This window comes from Hemitrygon akajei, chromosome 7 (assembly GCF_048418815.1).
Source record: "Hemitrygon akajei chromosome 7, sHemAka1.3, whole genome shotgun sequence".
Taxonomy (NCBI): domain Eukaryota; kingdom Metazoa; phylum Chordata; class Chondrichthyes; order Myliobatiformes; family Dasyatidae; genus Hemitrygon; species Hemitrygon akajei.
Window position 1 is genome coordinate 162,230,936 of NC_133130.1, and position 25,877 is coordinate 162,256,812.

A 25,877-nucleotide genomic window follows, 5' to 3' on the forward strand; every position below is an offset into this window, starting at 1 on the left:
AATAAGCCAATCAAAGTATCGAGGAGCAGCATTTGATCCAGTTGGTGTGCAACTGAGGGCTTTCTAAGAGGAATCTAGTTTCTAAAGCAGATTTGTGTTGTTGAGTAGAAAATCCATGACCCTTACATATACCCAAAGCAGCCTGCAGGTCAATTTTGTACTTTAGGGCTATTGTACGCAGGACATCTTCAATTTCAGCTAATGTGACCCAAAATTTGGTACAAGGCCCAAGGACTTAGGATATGGATGACTATCAGAGTCTCCAAAGGACAGACTAATCCAAATGTAACCATATATAAGCAGATTAACTTCTAGTTAAACCAGCAGCAAATTCTAAACAATGACTAGGAGAACACACCTATCTCACTTGCAGAGAGAGTGGCCCATCAACATCATTCGAATGCGCTTAACCCAAATTTTCCCAACAATTATATCATGGAGCGTTAGGAAATTGAAAACCAAGAGCTGACGGTGAGCCTTTTACCCAGATTCAACCCCTCTGCAGGAGGAAATGAAGAAATTAAATGCAGGAAAATGGCATCCATTTGAAAATAGCTTACTCTATATCAGCTAAGATCCCCAACAGGATTAGAGCAGAGGAACACCACAGGGTCAGGACACGCCCAATTGGCCTCTCGAGGTTTTAGACTCCTTTATAACTATGGTTTGTAGGGATCACTGGGCTCTTTTGGAAGAGCATACACATAGGCAAGGGCCCTAAAGATACACAATTCCTCCTAGTAACGATTATGTATACTAGAGGTCTATGCACGTGTACAATAAATGTCTTTCTGCATATGGTCCAACAAATGTGGTCAAGTATCTCTTTATGGACATGTGGCTGGGTCTGGGGGAAGAATTCCTGTCCCTGGCTAAAGAGTTGGGACAGAAGGGAAAAGAATGGGAAAGAGACAAAGGGGCAACACACACAAAATGCTGGCAGAACGCAGCAGGCCAGGCAGCATCTACGGAAAAAAGTACAGTCGACGTTTCGGGCTGAAACCCTTCGGCAGGACTTTTTTCTGTAGATGCTGCCTGGCCTGCTGAGCTCCTCCAGCATTTTGTGTGTTTTGCTTGGATTTCCAGCATCTACAGATTTTCTCTTGTTTGTGAAATAAACAAAAGGTCTAGAAAGGAAGGAAATGGCCATCAACAGCCAGTTAAATTCCTTTTTTTTCTAATTCAACTCATGCACAATGACTTACGCAGTTTGAGAACTGTCCTCCAATTAAAACCAGCAGGAAGCATTTCCCATCTTCCTGCAACTACCCTTGCATTCCCATCTGCTCCGTGCCAATGATCAATGCTGATTACACATCTTAAATGCCCAGAAGGCCAAAAAAAAACAATGAAAAGGAGGAGTTGTGGGGGGGGGGGGGGAATGTTCCATTTGTAAATTAGACTCAGTGTGAAAAGAACAGATTTAATGAGTTGCAGCTCTCAACACACCTCTGCTGATCACAGCACCGAAGCCCACCTCCAGAAACATACAGTGGCTAACTCATTCACTGGTGGGAAACGCAGCTTGGACATCCCAAGCTACAGTAGCTGCTCCTGCGAAGATCCCACCAGAACAACTGCGGCTCTCAGGAACAAGCAGTGTACAGGTTTAATTTTTTTTTTTTAAAAATCCTTCTAGATTGTCACTGAAAAATCAGACCAGAGACAGTAGCAGTTCAACCAGCAAGTACTTACTTCTCCCTCACACTGTGCAGAACACAACAGAGAAAAAAAATGTTAGTCAGCAAGAACCACTGGGAACAACGATGCCGTGACACGGAATTAAAGACAGAATGTTATTGATTAATGAAAAGGGAAAAGAGATTCATGCAAATACGTTAACTCTCTGAGCATGATAGCTTCAATGAGGAGTTACAGTCTCCGGTTAGGAGTCTGGGCTTATGGCCACAGTTAAGGACATGCATGGGTTGCTGTGACACTCTGGAGGGCCAACGAAAGCTTGAGATGGGTTGAAAAACGAGCCACCTACTGCCGCCTTCGCCTCAGCCGCCTTCGCTTTCTTTAACCGGGTCTTGCTGGCGTCCAGGTCCAATCGCCTGTTCTCCAAAAGTCTTCTCTCCCTCTGCATGTTTAAAAAAACAAAAGCAGAAAAGCATCCACGTTCTGCACCCGCGTCTCTCTACCAATTCACATATTGTCACCTGGGGAACTAGTCTTGCTTCCTGGATTTCTGCTCAGTTCCAAATTAACCACCGGGCATTACAGCACCTTACTAAAGAAATGAATCATTTCTAGTGTCCTGAAGTCAGTTTCAGCTTTGCAACTTTGAATATGTATTTTGAAAAGCTCTTTAGTTTAGCACCTGAATCACAGTTACTGATTATAATGGCCAGTGAATACATTTCTGATCTGGGAGCTGAAAGAGACGATTCTGTCAGAATCCCTTTCCCCTTACTCTGGGTTTTGTGAACAGTTCCCTCTGACAATGCACATAATTGTTTGTCTCCGGCCACCATTAGAATATGACCAGGATGTGAATTGGTAGAGGCACTTGCCCCATTCCGTAGACTCGATCAGGGTGTATGTCAGTGAGGAAGTGCTGCACTGTTTACAGAAATCTGACCTAATCCAGCCGGGTCCCAGCCTGGGCAGCAGTGTCGGTGTGGAAGAAAGGCCTGGCGATCTTGCTACAAAAACCTACGCTACCCATGAGCTGATGCAACTCGACAGCACTCAGCAACAATAAAACTAGCTCCTGAAGGGCTCACAATGCCCCTGAAGATGGAGCTGCTCTGGCAGGGTTTGCAGGCCATTACTTCCCACAAGACAAAACCTAACATCATGACTGGCTGCGATGCTTCACTCCCAGATCAGCTAAACACCTTTTATGCATGCTTTGAAAAGGAGAATGAAACTAGATCTGTGCAAATCCCTGCAGCATCAGGTGACTCTGCAATATCTATCTCGGAGGCTGATGTCAGAAGTTCTTTCACAAGTGTGAACCCTCGCAAAGTGGCAGGCCTTGATGGTGTTCCTGGTAGGGCACTGAAAACCCGTGTCAAACAACTGATGGGGTGCTCAAGGACCTCTTCAATATCTCACTGCTGCAGTCGGAGTTCCCACCTGCTTCAAAAAGGGGGACAATCACACCAGTGCCCAAGAAGAGGAGGGTGAGCTGCCTCCATGACTATCGCCCATTGGCATTCACACCTACTGTGATGGATTTCTTTGAAAATTTGATCATGGATAGCATCAACTTCTGCCTAAGCAAGGAGCTGGACCTGTTGCAACTTGTCTGTCATTACAATAAGTCTACAGTGGATGCAAACTCACTCGCTCTCCACTCAGTTTTGGATCACCCGGACAATGGCAATACCTCTGTCAAGCTGCTGTTTATTAACTCCAGCTCAGTGTTCAACACAATCATACCCTCAGTTCTAATCAACAAGCTCCAAAACCTGGGTCTCTGTACCTCCCTTTGCAATCGAATCCTTGACTTCCTCACAGGGAGATGATAGTGCAAATCAGAAATAACACCTCCTCCTCGCTGACAATCAACACTGGAGCTCACTGTTGTACTCTCTCTACACGACTGTGTGGCTCAAGCACCATCTATAAATTTGCTGACGGCGCAGCTGGTGACAGAAGGGCATACAGGAGTGAGATAGATCAGCTGGTTGAGTGGAGCCACAGTAGCAACCTTGCGCTCAAGACCAAGGAATTGAGTGTGGACTTCAGGAAGGGGAAGTTCAGGGAACACACACCAGTCTTCATTTAGGGATCAGCAGTGGAACGGATGAGCAGTTTCAAATTCCTGGGTATCTATCCCAGGTCCAACATATTGATGGAAATACAAAGAAGGCTACATTTCTTCAGGTGCTTGAGGAGGCTTGGCATGTCACCAAGGACTCTCGCAAGTTTCAACAGATGTACTACGACAGCATTCTCACTGGTTGGATCGCCTGATGGCGACGGAGCGGCCAACACACAGGATCGGAAAAGACTTCAGAAAGCTGTAAACTCAACCAGCTCCATCATGGACATCTTCAAAAGGGGATGCCTCAAAAAGCCCCTCACCCAGAACATGCCCTCTTCTCATTGCTGCCATTAAGGAGGTACAGGTGCCTGAAGACACACACTCAACATTTTAGGAACTGCTTCTTCTCCACCCCCAACAGATTTCTGAATGGACAAAGGACTGCTCCTCAGTATGTTTTACTATCTTTTTGCACTAAATTTATTATATATATTTTCATATTGTAATTTAGTTTTAAAAATTATGTAATGTACTACTGCTGCAAAACAACAAACTTCATAACATGTGCCAGTGATATTAAACCTGATTCGGATTTAAATAGAACCTCCCACCCTCAACCCAGTTTCCTAGCCACTACAAACACCACTCAGTGATGCAGCTAGACTCACACACAAGAGGATGACTTTTCCGTAGGGGCTTGGTGACTGTGGTCTTCTCACAGCACATGACACAAAAACAATCTAAATTTTAGCACCTGCCCCACCGCTGGCCCCCAAAATGGCTTCATTCAGTATCACTAGAAGCAGCTCACATCAGCTACCTTACTCTTCTGACACCGGCTACATTTTCATCTATATTTATATTCAATGGCTGCAGTGTTGATAGATCATGAAGGTAGGGGCAGACTTTTACATCACAAACCTGTCCTTTGCTTCCTGGTGTTTGCCAGTTACATGTCACAGCTGACTAGGTAACTTCTTCAGTTTAAACTTCCCACACACAGAGCAATAGACAATAGACAGTAGGTGCAGGAGTAGGCCATTCAGCCCTTCTAGCCAGCACCGCCATTCACTGTGATCATGGCTGATCATACACAATCAGTACCCCGTTCCTGCCCTCTCCCCATATCCCTTGACTCCGCTATCTATAAGAGCTCTATCTAACTCTCTCTTGAATGCATCCAGAGACTTGGCCTCCACTGCCTTCTGGGGCAGAGCATTCCACATATCCACCACTCTCTGGGTGAAAAAGTTTTTCCGCATCTCAGTTCTAAATGGCCTACCCCTTATTCTTAAACTGTGGCCTCTAGTTCTGGACTCACCCATCAGCTGGAACATGCTTCCTGCCTCCAACGTGTCCAATCCCTTAATAATCTTATATGTCTCAATCAGATCCCCTCTCATCCTTCTAAATTCCAGTGTATACAAGCCCAGTCGCTCCAATCTTTCAACATATGACAGTCCCACCATTCCAGGAATTAACCTTGTGAACCTATGCTGCACTCCCTCAATAGCAAGAATGTCCTTCCTCAAATTTGGAGACCAAAACTGCACACAATATTCCAGGTGGGGTCTCACCAGGCCCCTGTACAGCTGCAGAAGGACCTCTTTACTCCTATACTCAATTCCTCTTGTTATAAAGGCCAGCATGCCATTAGCTTTCTTCACTGCCTGCTGTACCTGCATGCTTGCTTTCATTGACTGATGTACAAGAACACCTAGATCTCGTTGTACTTCCCCTTTTCCTAACTTGACTCCATTTAGATAGTAATCTGCCTTCCTGTTCTTGCCACCAAAGTGGATAACCTCACATTTATCCACATTAAACTGCATCTGCCATACATTTGCCCACTCACCCAACCTGTCCAAGTCACCCTGCATTCTCATAACATCTTCCTGACATTTCACACTGCCACCCAGCTTTGTGTCATCAGCAAATTTGCTAATGTTACTTTTAATCCCTTCATCTAAATCATTAATGTATATTGTAAACAGCTGTGGTCCCAGCACCGAACCTTGCGGTACCCCACTGGTCACAGCCTGCCATTCCGAAAGGGACCCGTTAATCACTACTCTTTGTTTCCTGTCAGCCAGCCAATTTTCAATCCAGGTCAGTACTCTGCTCCCAATACCATGTGCCCTAATTTTGCCCACTAATCTTCTATGTGGGACTTTATCAAAAGCTTTCTGGAAGTCCAGGTACACTACATCCACTGGCTCTCCCTTGTCCATTTTCATAGTTACATCCTCAAAAAACTCCAGAAGATTAGTCAAGCATGATTTTCCCTTCATAAATCCATGCTGACTCGGACTGATCCTTCTACTGCTATCAAAATGTGTTGTAATTTCATCTTTTATAATTGACTCCAGCATCTTTCCCACCACTGACGTCAGGCTAACCGGTCTATAATTCCCTGTTTTCTCTCTCCCTCCTTTCTTGAAAAGTGGGACAACATTAGCCACCCTCCAGTCAGCAGGAACTGTTCCTGAATCTATAGAGCATTGGAAAATGATTACCAATGCGTCCATGATTTCTAGAGCCACCTCTTTAAATACCCTGGGATGCAGACCATCAGGTCCCGGGGACTTATCAGCCTTCAGACTCAACAGTCTATCCAACACCATTTCTTGCCTAATATAAATTTCCTTCAGTTCATCCTTTACCCTAGTTCCTTTGGCCACTATTACATCTGGGAGATTGTTTGTGTCTTCTCTAGTGAAGACAGATCCAAAGTACCTGTTCAACTCATCTGCCATTTCCTTGTTCCCCATAATAAATTCACCCATTTCTGTCTTCAATGGCCCAATTTTGGTCTTAACTATTTTTTTTGCTATTCACATACCTAAAGAAGCTTTTACTATCCTCCTTTATATTCTTGGCTAGTTTACCTTCGTACCTCATTTTTTCTTAGCGTATTGCCTTTTTTGTTATCTTCCGTTGCTCTTTAAAAGCTTCCCAGTCCTCTGGTTTCCCGCTCATTTTTGCTATGTTATACTTCTCTTTTATTTTTATACTGCCCTTTACTTCCCTCGTCAGCCACGGACGCCCTTTACTCCCCTTAGGATCTTCCTTCCTCTTTGGAATGAACCGATCCTGCACCTTCTGCATTATTCCCAGAAATACCTGCCATTGTTGTTCCATTGTCTTCCCTGCTAGGGTATTGTTCCATTGAACTTTGGCCAGCTCCTCCCTCATAGCTCCATAGTTCCCTTTGTTCAACTGTAATACTGACACAACCGATTTTTCCCTTCTCCTTCTCAAATTGTAGGTTAAAACATATCATATTATGGTCACTACCTCCTAATGGTTCCTTTACCTCCAGGTCCCTGATCAAATCCGGTTCATTGCACAACACTAAATCTAGAATTGCCTTCTCCCTGGTAGGCTCCAGTACAAGCTGTTCTAAGAATCCATCTCGGAGGCACTCCACAAACTCCCTTTCTTGGGGTCCAGTACCATTCTGATTCTCCCAGTCTACCTGCATGTTGAAATCCCCCATGACAACTGTATCATTACCTTTGTGACATGCCAATTTTAACTCTTCATTCAACTTACACCCTACATCCAGACTGCTGTTTGGGGGCCTGTAGATAACTCCCATTAGGGTCTTTCTACCCTTAGAATTTCTCCGTTCTATCCATACTGACTCTACATCCCCTGATTCTATGTCCCCCCTCGCAAGGGACTGAATATCATTCCTCACCAACAGAGCCACCCCACCCCCTCTGCCAGTCAGTCTGTCCTTTCGATAAGATGTATATCCTTGAATATTCATTTCCCAGGCCCTGTCCGCTTGAAGCCATGTCTCTTGTTATTCCCACAACACCGTACTTGCCAGTTTCCAACTGAGCCTCAAGCTCATCTACTTTATTCCTTATACTTCGTGCATTCATATATAATACTTTTAATTTGTTACTCCCCTCTCCTTTCATATCAATTCCTATTTCACTTGGCTATACTGTATTATCTCTTCTTGAGCTTTCTACTCCACTGATTCTGTTGTCCTTTTTAACTTTTCTTATTTTCACTTTCCCTTTAACTGCATCCTTATATTTCCAGTTCATCCCCGCCCCCCAACTACTTAGTTTAAACACATCCGTGTTGCAGTGGCAAACCTGTCTGCCAGAATGCTGGTCCCCCGCCTATTAAGGTGCAACCCGTCCCTTTTGTAAAATTCATCCCTACCCCAAAACAGACCCCAGTGGTCCAAGAATGTAAATCCTTGCTTCCTGCACCAGTTCCTCAGCCACACATTCAGATCCATTATCTCTCTGTTCCTGCCCTCTCCAGCACGAGGAACTGGAAGCAAACCGGAGATAACCACCCTGGAAGTCCTGCTTTTCAGCCTTCTTCCGAGTTCTCTGAAGTCCCGCTGCAGAATGTCCTTCCTCTTCTTCCCCATGTCATTTGTGCCGACATGCACTACCACTTACGGCTGTTCACCTTCACTCTTGAGGATTCCCTGCAATCGGTCCGTGATGTCCTGGATCCTAGCACCAGGGAGGCAACATACCATCCTTAAATCTCGCCTGTTGCCGCAGAAACCACTTTCCGTACCTCTCACTATGGAGTCCCCTACTACTACGGCTCTTCCTGATGTCTGTCTCCTCGGCTCTGCTTCTGCACCAATGTTCGGCTCGCAGACTTGTCTGCCTCTCAGACTGGCAGTATCTTCTGTCCTGACAGCTTCCAAGAGGGTGAACTTGTTTACGAGAGGTACATCCCCTGGGGCCTCCTGTATTTCAAGCATCTTTTCCGTCCTCATCGTCGACCCCTTTCTCTCTTCCGGTATCCTCGGTGTAACAACCTCACTGTAGGTCCTGTCCAGAAAACTCTCATTTTCACGGATGAACCTGAGGTCATCCAGTTCTTTCTTCAGTGCTGCAACATGCTCCTTCAGAAGCTGAATCTGGACACACTTTCCACAGCTGTAGCAGCCGGGGGCACCATCAGTGTCCCTGACCTCCCACATCATGCACGTAGCACACTGAATCAGCTTAGCAGTCATGACTTCACCCTCTCCAATTGTGCCTGACTTAGTCTCCTTCCTCAGCCTTCTCGCCGAAGACTCTCGAGCCAAAGACTGGCACTTTTCACACCAGGCATTTCCCTCAACCAGCAGCGGTAAACCCAACCACAGAGACAACTTACACAAAGTTATATGGCGAAAACTCCAAAAAAAAACATTAATCAGAGCACCAGAAACTAGACATTCCTACAAAGACCAGACAAGAATCATCTATGAAAGATGATTCCAGGACTGAGCAAAGAAACAAGGAACTTATATAGGGCTATAAACAAGGCACAAGTGATAACCACAAACTAATAATTAGCCTATCAGGCAGGTGAGCAGGAAGGGGTTGGCATTGGCATCTTTGCCTCCCCCTGGTGGCCAGTTCAAGGGGTGGCACTACACATACACATTTAACATTCATGGATTTTAAAATGCTTTCAGGAGATATAGGTTTAATCACAAAGCCCTCATTTACTGTCCGTCTCCAACTACCCTCAAGAAGGCGGCAATGAGGCAACACCCTTGTTCAAGTTCTGCTTAAGGTCATTCAACCATACGCATGTATACCGCAAAACGAAACAACGTTCCTCTAGACTATGAAGCACAATGCAGTACATATAACTCACACAAATAACACATAAAATAAAATTTCCACTAGTAAATTAACAAATAACAAGATGCATTTATGTCACAAGTTAAAAAGTAAAGAGTATATATCACGTGATGAGACCTGGGTGGTGGCAGTGTGTTGAGGATAAAATGCCCTCTGATTTTAACACACAAGCTGTCTGTAAGGAGTTTGCACGTTCTCCTCATGATTGCGTAGGTTTCCTCTGGTCTCTTCCCACACTCCAAAGACGTACTGGTTAATTGGTCACATGTTCTGTAATTGGACAACACGGTATCGTTGGGCAGAAAGGCCTGACACCATGCTGTACCTCTAAATGAAATAAAACTTAAAAATATAGATTACGCCTTTCAGTCACTCTGTTTGATCTGCCACATTGCCTATACCAGATCAGTTCTAACAGGCAACAAAAGCTCTCTCAAGCACAGCATAGTCTGGTTTTTATTGCAGTTTGACACTAAGTGGGATTGAACTGTATTCTGTATGACCAGGAATCATTTCCTCACATTTAATCACAGTTCAACATTACATTTGATCTTCGATGAGCCTCGGTGTTGGATTTTTGTGATCTGTGTGCACGGAGAGTTAAATCCTTTTATTCCTTTGCGCCCTCTTGCCATTGGACAGATATCCAGGTTAGTCTGTCGCAGATCCAGAGTTTCCAGTGCTGAACTTCATCTGCCTTGGTTTGTCCATTCACCCTGTCACTGTGGTGTAATTTGCCTTCAACCAGGTCATCTATTCTGGCCTCTAGCTGGGGACAGGGCTCTACGCCTTCAGCTACATCTTCTCCATGAAGAGTAGATGATCTGAGGAAAAGGTGAGAGCCCTTTGTCTGTTCAGAGCTGAGAAATTAGGATTTTATTTAGAGATACAACATGGTAAAAGGCCCTTCCAGCCAATTCCAGCACCCAATTACAGCCAAGTGACCAATTAGACTACTAACCCACACTTCTTCGGAAAGTGGGAGGAAATTGGAACACTCAGAGGAAATCTGCACGGTCACAGACAGGATGTACAACCTCTTTAAAAACATTGGCGGAATTGGAGCCGGACTGCTGGCACTGTAATAGTCTAACGCTGACCACTCTGCTGCTGTGCTGCCCTACGTCGAGGAAAAAAATGCAAAAAAAAACTCACCGATATGGTCTTCCAATCACCTTCCAGGAAATTACGGAGTGGTGTGAGGAAGTTAATCATGGAAGATTGGATGAAATCGCGATCAGCAGCTCCTAGGCGTCTCTGTGCCTCGCCAACCTTGATCAGAGTGCTACCTAAGATAATGATTAACAACCGGACAGTGTTAACACATGGAAATCTGTCCAAACAGCCTCGGCTGGATAAAGATCCCACTGATACAAATAGAGAAGATTACCGGCATGGTCTTGTACTTTAGGATTAGCAACGGAGGAAGATGGGGGGAGGGAGGAGGGGGGAGGGGGGCCAAGACAGAGATAAAGAGCAGCGGGAGATTTTAATTCAGACAAGGCATGGCCATCACATTTGTGTTTTTAAATATTTGGGTGACTCATGCCTCTGGATATTGGAACATAGAACAGCACAGTGTAAGTCTTTGGCCCATGATGTTCTACTGTCCGTTCAACCTACTCCAAGATCAACATAATGTTCCCTTCCCACTTAGCCCTCCATTTTGTTTTCATCCACGTGCCTATCTCTTAACCGCCTCTAATCTACCTGTCTCTACCACCACCATTGGCAGCGCGTTCCGCACACCCACCGTTTTATTTATTTATTGAGATACGCGGAACAGGCCCTTCTGGCCCTTCGAGCAACATCGTGCAGTAACCCCCGACGTAACCCTAACCTAATCACGGGGCAATTTATAATGGCCAACTAACCTACCAACAGCTACGTCCTTGGACTGCGGGAGGAAACCTGTGCCGTCGTGGGAGAACGTACAAACTCCTTTCAGGCAGCAGCAGGAATTGAACCCGGGTCACTGGTACTGTAAAGTGTTGTGCTAACTGCTTTGCCACCGTGCCGTAAAAAAAAATCCTACTTGTGCCATCCCCGCTATACGTTCCTCCACTCTATCAGTGCCTCCTATCATCTTGCACACCTCTTATCCTCTTCCTCCATATTGCCACAGGGTGAGCTGAGAGGCTGCCCAGCAGGGGGCTGTCGAGCGATGAAAGGGTTTGAAGCTGCCTGCCTCCACAAAAACCAGGAACGTGAGGTAAATACACTGTTTTGATAAACAAGGACAATAAGGAAATGAACAAATATTACCTCACTTGTGATGTGGGGAAAACATGGAACTCCCTACTGCAAAGATTTGTTGAGGCAGATGATGACAGAGCTACCTTTGAAGTTAGGCTTGGTAACGTGTAGCAGGGAAGGAGGTTACACAGGAAGCTGAGCCATCAGTTACAACGCCAGAGGACCCAGCACACTCACCATAACACTATCCATAGGTTCACTTTCTACAACTCACCTTCACAGTATTATTTATTTATATTTTTAATTGCACGATTTGTCCACTTTTGCACATTTTTCATCACTGTTTATTTATGTACAGCTTTTAAAAATTAAATTCTATCGCCTTTTTTTGATTTTCCTGAAAACGCCTGCAAGAAAATGAATCACAGGGTGGCATACGTGTACTTTGATAACAAATTTACTTTGAAATTTGACTTTGAGAAGGTGAGTTTGGAGCAGAAATGTCACTTGGTCCTGGTGGCCTGTTTCTGAAATGTCTCTCATTTAGTGACATGATGGCTGTTGACTAGTTCCCATTTTTCACACACTCACTTTGTTACTCCCGCAGCCAGTCAAGGGCATTGCCAATGTTGGGAACTGGGTGAATTTTACTCACTACGCAGCATCGGAGTCCGGCAATACACGCAGAAAGGCAGGAAAAGAAAACAAACTAGAGGGCAAGGGATGAACAAACAGAAATAAAGTCTATCAATCTCATTAGGCTGTCATCACTACATCCTCCCCTGCGGTATGGGGGTTATAGTCACAAGCACAGACACCAGAACAGTCCATCATTAACACATTACACTTCAACCCTTCACCACAACGCATTCTAATTCTAGGGCCTTTTTCTGTGCTGTATGACTCTAATCTCTTTCTGTAAGTCAACACACACAAACACTCTAAACATTTCATAAGAACATAAGAAATAGGAGCAGGAGTAGGCCATCCAGCCCATTGAGCCTGCCCCGCCATTCAATAAGATCATGGCTGATCTGTCCGTAAACTCAGCTCCATCTACCTGCCTTTTCCCCATAACCCTTAATTCCCTTGCTATGTAAAAATCTATCTAACTGTTTCTTAAATCTGTTTTGTGAGGAAGCCTCAACTGCTTCCCCGGGCAGAGAATTCCACAGATTCACCACTCTCTGGGAAAAAGTTTCTCCTCATCTCCGTCCTAAATCTTCTCCCCTGAATCTTGAGGCAATGTCCCCTAGTTCTAGTCTCACCCACCAATGGAAACAACTTTCCTACTTCTATCTTATCTATCCCTTTCAAAATTTTGTATGTTTCTATAAGACCCCCTCTCATTCTTCTGAACTCCAGAGAGTATAGTCCCAGGCGACTCAATCTCTCCTCATAGGTTAACCCCTTCATCCCTGGAATCAACCTGGTGAACCTCCTCCACACTGCCTCCAAAGCCAGTATATCCTTCCTCAAGTATGGAGACCAGAACTGCACACAGTACTCAATGAGGTGGCATGGTAGTGTAGTGGTTAGCACAATGCTTTACAGTACAGACGATCCGGGTTCAATTCCCGCTGCTGTCTGTAAGGAGTCTGTATGTTCTCCCAGTGACTGCATGGGTTTCTTCCGGATGCTCCGGTTGGTAGGTTAATCAGACATTGTAAATTGCCCCATGATTAGGCTAGGATTACATTGGGGGTTTCTGGGCAGGAAGGACCTTTTCTATACTGTATGCAATAAATAAATCTCACAGACATTTTCACGCAGATTGATCGGAGGAATAAATTAATTTTATGCAATCTTTATATTAAAAAAACAAAATAGCAATAACAAGCGTTTAAATCAGACAATGTCAAAAACTGAATTCATTATGTAAAATGAGGGGAATAAATAAAAAAAGTCAAAATTATTGATTGGCAAATGAAACCAACCAATTTCATTAACAAATGCACCAGTACTTGGCCAGCAAGAGTCCAGCTACCTGTTGAAACGCAAAAAAAAACTGCAGATGCTGGAAGTCTGAAATAGGAACAGAAAATGCTGGAAATATCAGCAGGCCAGGCAGCATCCATGGAGGGAGAAACAGAGTTAATGTTTCAACTAAATGTCCCGTCATCAGAACCATTTTCTGCTTTGCGTCTGATCCATTTCCCTTTCCTGTCATTCACAGATTGTCATCAACCAGCAGCTTCGTTTAAACTTTGTATTTTGATGGTACCTCTCTCAACAACAGAGCTTCTCAAAGAGCTTTTGTAGGCAGATGATGCAGCTAATTTGCAATACAAAGTTTTCAAAAGAAGCATATATATAAATTACAGTTTTTTTTGATTGAAGGATTAATTTTGAAATAATGCTATGGTTTCTACCTACTGGATAGTTCCTCTGTTTAAAATCTTGTCGAAAAGATGGCTTCACAATCAGTCCAGAACGTTTGGAAGAACCCTATTCCACCCTGCTTTGAATTTTAAACATTGAAACTATCAAAACTTCCCAATTTTGCAGGCAGTGCCACTTGGTTTCCTCAGGTAGGGGCTGAACAAGTCTGTGCTGGGCCCTGTCTACCAGAGCTTCTGGTTTAACTCCCAATTGGCGAGGAGAGGAGTTCTCCTTACTGATCAGAGCTCAAGAAGGTTTGTACAGAAGCCACAAGTTTCGGTTCAGATACTGCATAAAACATCAGATCCAAAGGTACTGGGCAGCCCTGTGGCTGGGCAAAACCCTGTGATAGGAATTAAGCGTTATGAATTTATCCAGAAGACAAGCACAGACTCACTTTCAAGGACTGTACAACTTATGTTCTCAATATTAATTATTTGCACAGTTTGTTGTCTTTTACACATTAGCCATCCTTCTTTGTTGTTCTGTAGTCATTCAATGATTCTATTGTGTTTCTTTGTATCTACTGTGAACATTCACAAGAGAAATGAATCTCGGTATATATGATAGCATATACAGTATGTATGTAGTATGATATATAGTATGTACTTTGATAATAAATTTACTCTGAACTTTCAATCTGTAATTCTCAAAATTCATTTTCTACAATATTCAGTGCCACATCGAGTTTAGTGACATTGAGAGCAAGACTGCTGAACCTGTTTTGCAGATGGAATCAGACAAACATATTCACTTAGAGAAGGCTGCAAACAGATGGCTGGAGGCTTAAGTGAGCTTCTTTGTGCTGTAAAAGGTCTCTGTACTTCTGTGAAATGAAAACCATCATTTGTTAACCCATGATCTCCCAAAGCGCACGCAGTCAGAGGCTCTGCTTTGGGAGAGTCAAGTCAAGCAGGGTGTGCCTTGCATAAATACTCCCGGATTAAAGGTAGACCTTTCATCAACTCCATCACCCACAGGGACTACCCACTCTGATTCTTCAAATCCCCTGGAGTTCTGGGCTAAGCATTCAACTCCACATACCTTCCATCAATATGACCTTCCTATCTTTCCACTGAGGCTGGGTGAGATAGGGGTTAAGGGTGAAAGGTGAAATGTTTAAGGGGAACACAAGGGGGAACTTCTTCACTCAGAGGATGGTGAGAGCGTGGAACGAGCTGCTAGTGGAACTGGTGGATGTGGGGTCGATTTTGATATCTAACAGAAGTTTGGATAGGTACGTGGACGGTCGGGATATGGAGGGTTATGGTCCCCGATGCAAGTCAATGAGAGTAGGCAGGGTTAATAGTTTAGCATGCACTAGATGGGCCTAAGGGCCTGCTCATGTATGTAGTGCTCCATGACCTCTTATTTTCACCACTGCAATACAGGCTCTTTTACTAGGTGACCCCTCCCACACCCCCTGTCCATCTGCTCTTTGTAGCCACGAAACTGGATTTTCCCAGCTGCCCACCGCTTCCCCGAAATGGGTTCCAGCTCAACACTCAGCTCCCTGCATCTGGCTGCTTACCAATGCTGGCTTCTCACTCACCCAGCTCATTACATGATTTTCCCCTTGTCGCTCCAGATCTTAACACTGCTGCCAACCTGCTGCTTTGCGTCCAAGGCAGAGATCTTGCAATGCCTTTGGATCTCAGCTTTTGTCTCTGCAATCCTTGATCCTGCGCTTTGCCTTTCTCCCACCCACCCTGCACTCACTTCTGCTGCCTCGCGCTACCCCGGGGCTCCTTCCCCAAGTCAGTCATACAAACGAGAAACAATCTGCTATTTCAAATGTGACCCATATAGTAAGTAGCTTCAAAACTAAAAGGATACCTGCATGAATAAGCACTATTGTCTGATGAGAACAGGTTGACAACACGAGGCCAGTAAAGAGATGCGCTTTGGAAATTAATACGACCGTGAGAAATTTTCACATTCACTGGCAAAGCACATGAACGAGCTTTCAGACAATGGAACTATGTTAATTCCACAGGAGGTTCCAGATGGACTGACTTTGGCACTTATCACATCAAACATATTCACAGCCGAGTTCGTTCTTAGTTTCTGTCCTCAGAAACTTTTAGAGTATGGATGTGAAATGCTTCGTCTCAACAAGAACGTTTCATGTCAGCTTAGATGTGCTCCCATGGTAAATATGCAATTCTACGGCACCGAAATAGTGAAGTAAACTATGAATATAGTTTCAATAGTTATCAATTGCAATAACCTGTGATTATCTTTATGTTTCAAGAATATAAAAGCTCAATATCTTGATTAGAACTATAAGACCATATGATTTAGGAGCAGAATTAGGATATTTGGTCCATTGAGTCTACTCCACTTGGGGGGGCGGGGTGATAGGTGGAAAAGGTAAAAGGTTGGAGAAGTAGGAACCTGATAGGAGAAGAGAGTGGTCCATGGGAGAATGGAAAGGAGGAGGGGCACCATTGGGAGGTGATAGGCAGGCAAGAGAGGGCCAGCATGAGAAATTGAAGAAGCGTAAAGGGGTAAATGGAAGAATTACTGGAAATTGGAGAAACTGCTGTTCATGCCATCAGGTTGGAGTCTACCCAGAAAAAATATGAGGTGTTGCTCCTCCACCCTGAGCGTGGCCTCATCGTGGCAGTAGAGGAGGCCGTGGACTGGCGTGTTGGAATGAGAATAGGGACTGAAATTAAAATGCTTGGCCACCAGGAATCCCACTTTACGCAGATGGAGCGCGACAAAACGGTTCCCCCCAATCTATTTCGGGTCTCACCAACGTAGAGGAAACTGCAACGGGAGCACTGGATACAGTAGATGACCCAGCAGATTTGCAAGTGAAGTATTGCCTCACCTGGAAGGACTGTTTGGGACCTGAATGGAGGTGAGTGGGCAGGTGCAGCTCTTGTTTCACTTGCAGAGATAAGTGCCAGGAGGGAGATTAGTGAGAAGGGACAAATAGACAAGGGAATGTTGAAACGTCTGACATGCTGAGATCCTCCCTCATATTGTGTGTGTTGCTCTGGATTTCCAGCATCTGCAAAATCTTGTGTAGATGATTTGGAACACCCATTCTGTTGACTTGGCAAAACACTAGACAGGGTAGAGAAAACTGGTGGTCCCAACGTTTCAGCATATATCATATTTTAATATTGTCAATTAAGAATGTGCATCAAATCACTGCTTTCTCTCGTTCTCTTTTTGAAGGTGGCATTTATCATTGAGCTCCCCCATCATTGCTACCAGCAGGGAGGAGGTACAGGGACCTGAAGACACCCACTCAACATCTTATGAACAGCTTCTTCACCACCACCATAGATCTCTGAATGGCAGTGAATTCATGTACACTACCTCACTATTTTTCTATTTTAATATTCTTTCTCTCAGAATCAGAATCCTTTATTATCGCCAAGTATGAGGACACACACAGGGAATTTGATGCCGGTTTCCCTGAGCTCTCTCTGTACAGAATTAAAAGCAAACAAAAACAATAGTGCAAATCATCATAAACTATATACAATGAGGTCCACCTCATTGAATGTACAGGTGGACTTGATTTATAATAGACTAAAATTCAAGAGTTCATAAGACTGATGGCATACGGAAAGAAACTGTTCTAGTACCTATTCAAACAGAGAGAGGAGAAATGGGCTAAAAATTCTATATCTGAATGCACGAAGTGTCAGAAATAAGGCAGATGAGCTTGAAGCCCAGGTGCGAATGGGTAACTATGATGTTGTTGGGATAACGGAGACATGGCTGCAGGGAGATCAGACCTGGGAAATGAATGTTCAAGGGTATACATGCTATCGTAGGGACAGAAATGTGGGCAGAGGGGTAGGGGTGGCCCTCTTGGTGAGGAATGAGATTCAGTCCTTTGCAAGGGGGGACATAGGGTCAGGAGAAATAGAGTCTGTGTGGATAGAATTGAGGAACAGTAAGGGCAAAAGGACCCAAATGGGTGTTGTCTACAGGCCACCAAACAGTAGCATGGATATTGGGTGCAAGTTGAATAGGGAGTTAACATTGTCATGTGGCAAAGGTAATGTCGCAGTAGTTATGGAGGATTTCAACATGCAGGTGAACTGGGAGAATCAGGTTGGTGCTGGACCACAGGATAGGGAGTTTGTAGAGTGCCTACGGGATGCATTCTTGGAACAACTTGTACGAGAGCCGACCAGGGACAAGACTATTCTGGATTTAGTGTTATGTAATGAACAGGATTTGATAAGCGATCTTGCAGTAAAGGAGCCATTAGGAGGTAGTGATCATAATATGATAAGTTTTTATCTGCAATTTGAGAAGGATAAGGGCAGCTCGGAGGTGTCAGTGTTGCAGTTGAACAGGGGAAACTATGGAGCCATGAGGGAGGAGCTGGCCAAAGTTGACTGGACGGATAGCCTAGCAGAAAAGACAGTGGAACAGCAATGGCAGGTATTCTTGGGAATAATGCACAAGGTGCAAAATCAGTTCATCCCCCAGAGAAGGAAGAATTCAAAGGAGGGAAAGGGGCCACAGTGGTTGACAAAGGAAGTCAGAGATTGCATAGTATTAAAAAAAAAGCAAGTATGACAGAGCTAAGGTGAGTGGGAGGACAGATGATTGGGAAGTTTTTAAGGAACAACAGAACTTAACTAAAAAGACAATACGGGGAGAAAAAATTAGGTACGAACGCAAGCTAGCCAGGAATATAAAGGAAGATAGCAAAAGCTTTTTTAGGTATGTGAAGAGAAAGAAGATAGTTAAGAACAATGTTGGGCCCTTGAAGAATGAATTGGGTGAAACTGTTATGGGAAACAGAGAAATGGCAGAAGAATTTAATGAGTACTTTAGATCTGTTTTCACTAAGGAAGACACAAGCAATCTCCCAGATGTATGGATGGGCCAAGGACATAGGGTAATAGAGGAAATGAAACAGATTGACATTAGGAAGGAAACGGTGATGAGAAGACTGATGGGACTGAAGGCTGACAAATCCCCAGGTCCAGATGGTCTGCATCCTAGGGTACTAAAGGAGGTGGCCCTGGAAATTGCGGATGCATTGGTAATCATTTTCCAATGTTCCTTAGATTCAGGATCAGTTCCTGAGGATTGGAGAATGGCTAATGTTAGCCCACTTTTTAAGAAAGGAGGGAGGGAGAAAACAGAGAACTATCGACCTGTCAGCCTGACATCGGTGGTGGGGAAGATACTAGAGTCCATTATTAAGGATGAAATAGTGGCATATCTAGATAGCAGTGATAGGATTGGGCCGAGCCAGCATGGATTTACCAAGGGTAAATCATGCTTGACTAATCTGTTGGAGTTTATCGAGGATGTAACCAGGAAGTTAGACGGGGGAGATCCAGTGGATGTAGTGTACCTCGATTTTCAGAAGGCATTTGATAAGGTCCCACATAGGAGATTGGTGGGTAAAATCAAAGCTCAGGGCATCAGGGGGGAAGGCATTGACATGGATAGAAAACTGGTTGGCAGATAGAAAGCAAAGGGTAGCGGTGAATGGGTGTTTCTCGGAATGGCAGGTGGTGACTAGTGGGGTGCCACAGGGCTCGGTATTGGGACCACAGCTGTTTACAATTTACGTCAATGATTTGGATGAAAGCATTGAAAATAACCAAATTTGCTGATGATACTAAGCTGGGTGGCAGTGTGACATGTGATGAGGATGTTAGGAGAATTCAGGGTGACTTGGATAGGCTGGGTGAGTGGGCAGATACTTGGCAGATGACGTTGAATGTGAATAAGTGTGAGGTTATCCACTTTGGGAGTAAGAACAGGAAGGCAGATTATTATCTGAACGGTGTAGAGTTAGGTAAGGGAGAAATACAAGGAGATCTAGGAGTCCTTGTTCATCAGTCACTGAAGGTGAATGAGCAAGTGCAGCAGGCAGTGAAGAAGGCTAATGGAATGTTGGCCTTTATTACAAAGGGAATTGAGTACAAGAGCAAGGAAATCCTCTTGCATTTGTACAGAGCCCTGGTGAGACCACACCTGGAGTATTGTGTAGTTTTGGTCTCCAGGGTTAAGGAAGGACATCCTGGCTGTAGAGGAAGTGCAGCATAGATTCACGAGGTTAATACCTGGGATGTCTGGACTGTCTTACACAGAGAGGTTAGAGAGACTGGGCTTGTACACGCTGGAATTAAGGAGATTGAGAGGGGATCTGATTGAAACATATAAGATTATTAAGGGATTGGACAAGATAGAGGCAGGAAATATGTTCCAGATGCTGGGAGAGTCCAGTACCAGAGGGCATGGTTTGAGAATAAGGGGTAGGTCATTTAGGACAGAGTTAAGGAAAAACTTCTTCTCCCAGAGAGTTGTGGGGGTCTGGAATGCACAGCCTCGAAAGGTAGTGGAGGCCAATTCTCTGGATGCTTTCAAGGAGCTAGATAGATATCTTATGGATAGGGGAATCAAGGGATATGGGGACAAGGCAGGAACCGGGTATTGATAGTAGTTGATCAGCCATGATCTCAAAATGGCGGTGCAGGCTCGAAGGGCCGAATGGTCTACTTCTGCGTCTATTGTCTATTTGTCCTGGCATACAGTGATCTAAAGCGCCTACCAGAAGGAAGGAGTTGGAACAGGTGATGTCCAGGGTGTGATGGGTCTACAATAATGCTGTTTGCTCGCTTCCTGACTCTAGATGCATGTAAGTCCTGGATCGAGGGCAGCTTCACACCAATAATCCTTTCCACAGCACTGACGATTCTTTGGAGTCTATTCTTATCTTGTTTGGTAGCTGATCCAAACCAGACAGTGATGGACGAACAAAGAACAGACTGGATTATTCCTGAATAGAATTGAATCAGCAGCTCCTGAGGCAGGTTGTACTTCCTGAGTTGACGTAGGAAATACAACCTCTGCTGAGAGAAACCTTCTTTCTCTCCTTTTGCACTACATATATAATTTAATATTTAATAAATGTATTTTCTCAAAGGAGTCAAAGTACATTTATTATCAAAGTATGGATAAATTATACAACCTTGAGATTTGCCTGCTTACAGGCAGCTACGAAGCAAGAAACCTGAAAGAACCCAATTTAGTAAAAGGACCAACCCCCAATGTGCAGAGAAAGCAAGAAAAAAAACAGAAATCACGCAAACAATAGAAGCAAGCAACAGTATTCTGAACACAACTGAGTCCGTAGGCCCGAATCCCCGGAGCAGCTGGAGTAGGCCCAAAGCCTTGGCCTCAAGTTCATCACATAGCGGGGCAAAACACCACAAAGCTTGCAGACACAAAGCATGTAGCAGCTGGCGCAGCCTCACTGCCTCAGCACTGCGGCAAGAGGCGTGAACATCGCGGGATATCAGCCTATAGTTTTATATTATGTATTATACAGTACTGCTGCTGCAAAACAACAAATTTCACGACATATGCCGGGGATATTAAACTTAATTCTGATTCTATTGTTTCTTTGATAAAGTTCCATCAGAAAATGGAAGATTAGCAATTGGGATTATTGAATCAGTCAATTAATTTTGACATTGCTATATATAAAAGTGCAGGAGGCTTGCTATGTAACAAGGCCCCAGGGATTTCCCTCCTGATAGGCCAGCAATTAAATCGAATGCTAGTGACTAATCCGCCCAGAAACAGTCAAATACATCCAACCCATCAACAATACAAATACACAAGGGCATTTAGAAAAGTACACAGCAATAATATTTTTCCATGACAGGAGGTTAAGTAAGCAGATGACACAGATTTACGATAATTGATAAAAAAAAAGTACCATAGGGAAATGAAGAGAAGTATTTTGATGATTTAAGCTATGATTGGAAAAGGATTGTCCAAAGGGAAGGGTGTGAGTTAAGGATCATTCTAGAGTTACGACATTATGGATAAATAATTATGGATTTCACGACATTATGTCAGTGATAATAAACCTGATTCTGATTCTGGATTAACGGAAATGAGAACCAATTTAACTTCTAGCAGACACATGCAAAATGCTGGAGGAACTCATCAGGCCAGGCAGCATCTATGGAAAAGAGTTTCAGACAGACACTCTTCATCAAGACTGGAAAAAATGATGATAAGTTAGAGTTCCCATTCCCATACCAACATGTCGGTTCACGACCTTCTCCCATACCATGATGAGGCCACACTAGGGTTGGAGGAGCAACACCTTTTATTGGGTCTGGGTAGCCTCCAAACTGATGGGATGAACATCGATTTCTCTTTCTGGTAAAAATATGTTTCCATCTCCCTCTCCTCTTCTATTCCCCACTTCTGGCCTCTCACTTCTTCTCACCTACATCCCTGAGTGACACTAAATTGATGAGATACCCCCCCCCCCCATAGGACATTACGAGGGGGGGGGTCTCTTATCAATTTAATGCCATATGGGGTGTATGGCAAATAACCTATTTTCTCCAGGGTGGTGGTGCAATGAGAATTTGTTACATTTAAATCCATCTGTGACAAAAATTTAATTTTCTCCCCCCCCCAAAAAAAAAAATACCAGTTGTGATGACACTGAGCTGAACTTTAAAGGCCCTGGCTTTCTAATCACCTGCCCTGGAGCCTTTGCTTGTGTGATTATTTCTGCAGTTGGCTTTAAAGTAAAGCGGTTGAGGTGAATTTTGATTGTGCTAGTCATGTCTAGGGCTGGAGCCTAAAACCTAGGTGCCTATTCATTATTTACAAGCTGTTGGGCTTGAATTGCTCTGAGCTGTGTCCAGGAGACTGAAGATGAATGACCACAGAATTCATGCAGGAGTCTGTGCCCTTGTCTTGGTGTGTCCAGTAGAGAAAGGTATATTTATGGTGCAGAGTGCATTGAACTGGAATAAGGTAAAGCACATATCAATGCAGAATAAAGTGTAAAATCTACAAGAAAGTGCAGTGCAGGTAAATGATAAAGTGCAAGATCATCACCAGGTAGATTATGAAGCCCAGGGTGCATTGTATCAAGACAGAGATCCATTCAACAGTCTGAGAAAGCAGGGTAGAAGCTGTGCTTGAGCCTGGTGGTATGTACTTTTGGGCTTTTGTCGGTGTAGTGGTTAGGACAGCGCTTTACAGTACCAGCGATCTGGGTTCAATTCCTGCCACCGTCTGCAAAGCGTTAGTACGTTCTCCCCGTGACCATGCAGATTTCCTCCGCGTGATCCAGTTTCCTCCCACAGCCCAAAGACATACTGGTTGGTAGGTTAGTTAGTCATTGTAAAATTACACTGGGGGTTGCTGGACGACGTGGAGGCCCAGGAAGGGCCTATTCCATGCTGTATCTCAAAATCCTGTGCCCATTGGGAGGGGGAGAAGAGAGAACATCCGGGGTGGGGAGGGGAGTGTCTGTAGGTTCCTTTAATTTTGTTGCATGGATCACTACTCAATGAATATCCTTTAATGAGATTAGCTGCTCCCCTGCTTAGTCAGAAGTCACCTGATAAGCAGGCTTCTGGCTGTATTCAGACACGTGACCTGTCCCAGATGAAGACGTCCAGGCAACACTACCGAGTATAAGCCTGTTCCTTGTTTTCACCTATGAATCATCCGCTGTGCAAAGCTGCCTCACATCCTCGATCTTCGTGCTGAAGTCCCTTTGAGGTCTGCTCCAAGCCCTTGCATGACACTTTGGTGGTGATTCACAGACCCAATGTTTCCAGTGACAGCAGCAATACTTTCCCACATATGGTCATACTCCTCCGAGCAATATTAGGAAGAACCTGATTAAATGCCTTCTGAAAATTCAACAAGAGCACCCACTTTACCTTATGTCTTCTACCTGCATTCAATTAAATTCTCCATTAAGACTGACCTGTTATAGTCATTTACATCTGTTTTCATGAACTATGAACCTCCAGAACGCGGTCAGGTTACCCATTATGGCTGCTTGGTGTCCCTGGAAGAATCTTCCACAATTAGATTGGCACTCTATATTCCCCACAGTTCCGCAAAGGTTTCCATTTCTACAAATGTACCGAGAAGACCATTCTAACTGGCTGCATCACCGTCTGATATGGGGGGTGGCGGCTACTGCCCAGGATCAAAGTAAGCTGCAGAGAGATGTAAAATTAGCAAGCTCCATCATGGGTACTAGACCAAGACATCTTCAAGGAGCGCTGCCTCAGAAAGGCAGCATCCATTATTAAGGACCTCACCATCCAGGACATGCCCTCTTCTCATTGCTACCGTCAGGTAGGAGGTACAGAAGCCTGAAGGCACAAACTCAGCGATTCAGGAACAGCTTCTTCCCTCTGCCATCCGATTCCTGAATAGACATTGAACCCATGAACACTACCTCACTACTTTTTTTTTTAATTCCTATTTTTTTGCACTACTTATTTTAATTTTATATTATACACATATACATACATATGTAAACACACATACACACACACAATTATGTACACATACATATATAAACATATTTAATGCAATGTACTGCTGCCATAAAAGCTGGCTGGTGGCGTAGTGGCATCAGCGCTGGACTTCAGAGTGAAGGCTCGCGAGTTCGAATCCAGCCGGCTCCCTTGCACGCTTTCCATCCGTGCTGGGTTGAGCGTCGAGCTAGCAACTCGGACTCATAAAAACCATCACGACAGCATCCCGATGACTCCACTCGGAGTTAAGGGTTTTCCCCCCCCTTCTTCACTGCTGCCGCAGATTTAACAAATTTCACGACGTATGCCGGTGACATTAAGCCCAATTCTGATTCTATTTCAATAACAATTCCCTTTTGCAAGTACAGGAATAACAGATGCAAAGATAAATTGTCACTTCTTGACCAGTGGCGAGGAAAACGCTGTTTTGTAATGTTCCACAATCTATTAATGAATATTTCTCATTAACCTTTTCCAATGACAGGTCATTAATAAAATTGACTGAGGAGGCCATGGAAAATATTTCACAGTTGCTGGAGAGCACAAGAGAATGAATTATGACCAAAAAACAAACAAAAAATGCACCTTTCCCACAATTTTTCAGAAGCCAGTGAAGGAAAAGAGCAAAATAAAATTATATATGGAATATAACTGCTTGGAAAATAATTGTAGAATTTCAAGCCAGTACTGCAAATTTCTGTATGAAACACTCCCTTTCATTGCAGTAGATTCATGTTTTGTTGTTTGAACAAGATAATTAAGAATCTAATCCATCCTGCTGTGGAATCATAATTAGCAATGGTTTCCCAGGTTACCTTTCACTTTGGCTTCTACCACGGGGAGGGATCCTCTCCGTAGAAAATCTATGCTCCTGTCACCTTCGCCGTCTCTGTCAGGCCAGGCAATCTTCTAACCTTCACAGCCGCTGGGCCAGTGGCTCCTGACCTAACCAGGTTACCTCAACCACAAGTCGTGGGTTCTGATTTTCAGCTACCCTCTCGGACTCTGCACTCTCCTCCCTCCAGCACTCCCCCCCCCACCCCCACCCCCAGCCGCCCCAGTGCAGCAGCTCTCGGAGGCTGCCCACATACCCTCAATGCCCACAATTTCTCACAGCAGCTGCGCTTGGGAGCAAATTACAGTCTCCCACGGAGCTGCCGACGATGATGACTGTTTGGTTTTCAGGAGGCTGTTTACATAACCAGTTAGTACCCCCCTCACTATCCCATAATACGAAATCAAGGTTTTATCTAAAGCAACAGCAGTGAAGGCCACAGGCACTGGGGGGGGGGTCCAGGTGCATCAAGCACAGATACTCAGTCTCACAACACCGACAGGTCAGTGGGGGCTCAGTGAGCGGACCAGTTGTCTCTTTGAGCAGAAGATCACGAGTTCAAGTCCTGCTCCAGAACCCCCAGCACGCAAGCTAGACTTGACCTGCCCAGCGAAGGCAATGGCAGCCCTGCTAAATCATAAACAAAAAGAGATTCTGCAGATGCTGGAAATCCAGGGCAACCGCACACAAATATGCTGGAGGATCTCAGCAAGTCAGGCAGCATCGGTGCAGAGGAATAAAGAGCTGAGGTTTCGGGCTGAGACCTTTCTTCAGCTGTGGGAAGGAAGCGGGAAGTA

At 44.4% G+C, this 25,877-nt stretch overlaps 1 protein-coding gene across 6 annotated transcripts in view; it reads right to left on the minus strand.

Moving 5' to 3' along the window:
* LOC140731117 (endophilin-B2-like) overlaps window positions 1-25,877 on the minus strand; it is a 114,828-nt gene that overhangs the window by 23,384 nt on the left and 65,567 nt on the right. For all 6 annotated transcript variants that reach the window (XM_073052425.1, XM_073052424.1, XM_073052423.1 and 3 more), the window contains exons 4-5: window positions 10,501-10,634; window positions 1,991-2,083 (exon numbers count right to left, since the gene is read on the minus strand). In XM_073052425.1, the coding sequence (XP_072908526.1) occupies window positions 1,991-2,083; window positions 10,501-10,634 (227 nt within the window). The remainder of the gene's footprint in view (window positions 1-1,990; window positions 2,084-10,500; window positions 10,635-25,877) is intronic.